Below are 2,957 nucleotides of genomic sequence, written 5' to 3' on the forward strand. Positions count from 1 at the left end.
AAGTACACTTCTTAATTGTGACATGCTCTCTACAAGTCTAAGTTTTTTCCCCATCACCTGATAGGGGAAATCCGGTCCAGTACCACCCCCAGTCTAACTGTGTCGCGCTTCTCTCCGTTGGACATGTTTTCAGAACCAGCCCGGAGTGCGTGGTACAACGCGCTTCGCGCGGTCGCCGCTCTCAATCCCATGACACGCGCCAGCGCCTGCGGCAACCCCTCCACACGTGACCACGAGAGGCGACTACGCTGCGGTCCTCTCCGGAAGTCTTACCGCCTGTACAAGAAGATAAACAGTCCTCTGAGGGCCGTGCGATGCGCGAGTATTGTTCCTGTCACGGTGTCGTTCCTGGCCCTGGACGCCTCCCTAAACTCTCTGCAGTTCCAAAAAAATGACCACAGATCACGTGTCACGTGACACGCGTTTCCTGCTCGAGTACCACTTCGAGACTGTCCTTGCGCGCTCTCCGCCGGACAACTAAACCCTGAAACCGCCTGGAGTACGTGGTCTGCAACGCTTCGCGCGGCTGTAGCGGTCACTCGGGATACATTCGAGAGCTCCCGCGGCAGCCGGTCCATGGCGCCGTCACCACAAACGACTACACCGGGGTCGTCTCTGGAACCTTACTCTCTGCCGAGAAAAAACCCAGCAGTCCTCTAGGGCCTGTCCTGCTCGCAGACCAGCTTGTCTTTACCACCTTGTGGATCCTGACATAACACTCCTTTCTCTTATTTCTCTAACCGCCTAGAAGGTACGGCGTGTGCTGCGCATAGTCTACCGTCCGGTACTACCACGACATTGTCTTCTATGCGCGACTCTCCGAGGGGCACGCTCTCAAAAGCACCAGCCTGGAGTACATGGTACAACACTGTCCGCGACCACTCCTGATACACGCTAGCGCTGTCGCAACTTCTCCACAGCAAGCCACCAGACACCACTAACCTAATCTATGGCCGACTCAAAATCTTACTCCCTGCCCGCCGGAAAAGAGCTCAACAGTTCATTGAGACCCGCGCTACGCCAAAAAAGAATCCCAATCTCGCTGCAACGGGATGGATCCTAACTCTACACACCTCCTCTCTGTAGTGCTAAGCTCCTCAGGAAGCCTTTCACGGGGGCGACTATATTGTGGACTTCTCCGGAGCACTTACTGCCTGGTCCCCGAAAAAACAGTCCAACAAGCTGTTGGAACCAGTGCTGCGCCCGACGCCCTCTCCGTTAGCAGCCCCCGGGAACCTCGTCTCACAGTTCTTCCCTCATAAGCCAACGAGGACGCGTTGTCCGCTTCGCATCTCCCACTTCAATTTCCAAAAAAGGGAACACCGCCCTCCTCGCTACTTGTGAGCCATACTCCGGTGTCGCGTCCACTTCAGTCTGTTCCGCGAAGGCTCTGACCTCGTACCGAACGGACGTTCTCCGGGACGTTCGCCTAGAGCGATAAGGCGAGATTCAACTGCTGCTATCCCGTCGCGCACTGGAGGTGAGTAAGCTCAGCGTGTCGATGTTCGACTCTCACAATTAGAGCTCCTCGGAACTATTCGCCCCTTGACACAAGTGTAGGAGGCGGATTGCCACGCTAGCACTACTCTCCTGCCTAGCCGTGACGTACGGTCCGTGGCTGGTCCAGCTACCGGCTATTACGCGGGATCCCTCGGTGTCTGCGGCACTTTCTCTGCCGAAGGAACGCTTGGCTTCTACTGACGGCGCGTTCACTCAGTGTGCAACAGTTTCTGTTCCGGTCCTTGGCACTCGTGACTTGCAAACACACCGTAACGTTCAGGAATGAGTGGCCACGCATAGAGGCCCGTTGAAACACCGCTCTCCAAGGAATTATCATGTCTCCGTCTCGAATGCAGGGAAAACCAAAAGCACTCGCCTCACCTTGAAAGCACAGCTGGCCTAACATTCAGGTTCTCGCAGAACCTCTCGGACTCACCCGAGGGCCTGGACGCACGGCCGACCGATTCGGCGGCTTGCCGCCACCCTGCTGCCAGCACGTATTCTGCTGCAGGGAAAGATAAAAAATCCCGAACAATATCTTCTCGACGCAACACAGCGTCGAATTGCCACTGACCACCGACTGAAGCACTGTTCCGAAGTGCCTAAATACCCTCGTGGTACCCTCGGACACATCCTTAAGCGCCGGGGTTCCGATAATGGCGTCCACACAGACGCGTCCCAAAGCATCTGTGAAATGCCCGGTCGTCAACCACGGATAAACGACGGCACACCTTTAATAGAGGCCGCTAGGACCGCCCGAATCACATCACAAAGTGCCGCAGAACGTTTTGGCACACCCCTGCACTTGGCCTTCTCTGACCGCAAAACACACAGGCCCGCCCCACGCTGGTAACGAAGAATCCAAAAAAATCAGTAAACCACGGGAACCGCTCTGACATCGAAAGTGTCATTCCACCTTAACTGAAATCTTCGTAGTATTAATTCTTAGAATGAAACCTCGACCGCATGACACAAAAGGGCTGGTCCGACGCCACAGCGGAATACCTGCCATGCACTCCCCTTCGCCCGGCCGCCGCTCTCACTCTCGCGATACACTCCAGCGCCTGCGGTAACCCCTCCGTGGGTTAGCACGCGAGACGACTAAACTAGGATCGGATCCGGAAATCTTACTAGCTGTGCGAGGGAAGCAATCCAAGCCACTGAATCCCTGCTACGCCCGGACTGCGGCTCCGCTTGGGCGCCGCAGGCCGTGACATTACCCCTCCTCTCTGTAGATCTAACCTTTTTGTTGAATGTACTGGTGGCCTGCGGTGAAAAACCCCAGTCGAATACTGTCACAATTAGAATTCCTCGTACCTATTTTTCTCTAGCTACGAGCGCAGGTGTCGATTCGCGACGCCAACACTACTCTCGTGCCTAACTGTGACGTACAGCACGTGGCGGGTTCATTCACAGGTTGTTCCACCAGACTCCTCGCCTCACGTTGGAACTCCTGA

The 2,957-nt window shown here is 55.7% G+C and overlaps 3 protein-coding genes across 3 annotated transcripts; all 3 read right to left on the reverse strand.

The window, feature by feature from the left end:
• Nucleotides 1-24: 24 nt before the first annotated feature.
• CSUI_009080 (uncharacterized protein) lies at nt 25-638 on the reverse strand. Its single transcript, XM_068069199.1, has one exon. It carries the CDS (start codon nt 576-578, stop codon nt 270-272), a length of 309 nt encoding a protein of 102 aa, XP_067918823.1. The 5' UTR covers nt 579-638; the 3' UTR covers nt 25-269.
• A 66-nt stretch (nt 639-704) lies between these two features.
• Nucleotides 705-1,113, reverse strand: CSUI_009081 (uncharacterized protein; the record flags this gene model as incomplete). The annotated part of the gene is made up of 1 exon (XM_068069200.1): nt 705-1,113. A coding segment is annotated over one exon (96 nt), but the record flags the coding sequence as incomplete, so codon positions are not given.
• A 97-nt stretch (nt 1,114-1,210) lies between these two features.
• On the reverse strand, nt 1,211-2,666 carry CSUI_009082 (uncharacterized protein). Its single transcript, XM_068069201.1, has one exon. It carries the CDS (start codon nt 1,904-1,906, stop codon nt 1,628-1,630), a length of 279 nt encoding a protein of 92 aa, XP_067918825.1. The 5' UTR covers nt 1,907-2,666; the 3' UTR covers nt 1,211-1,627.
• Between the last annotated feature and the right edge of the window lie 291 nt (nt 2,667-2,957).

Source organism: Cystoisospora suis (assembly GCF_002600585.1).
Source record: "Cystoisospora suis strain Wien I chromosome Unknown contig_5282, whole genome shotgun sequence".
Classification (NCBI taxonomy): Eukaryota; Apicomplexa; class Conoidasida; order Eucoccidiorida; family Sarcocystidae; genus Cystoisospora; species Cystoisospora suis.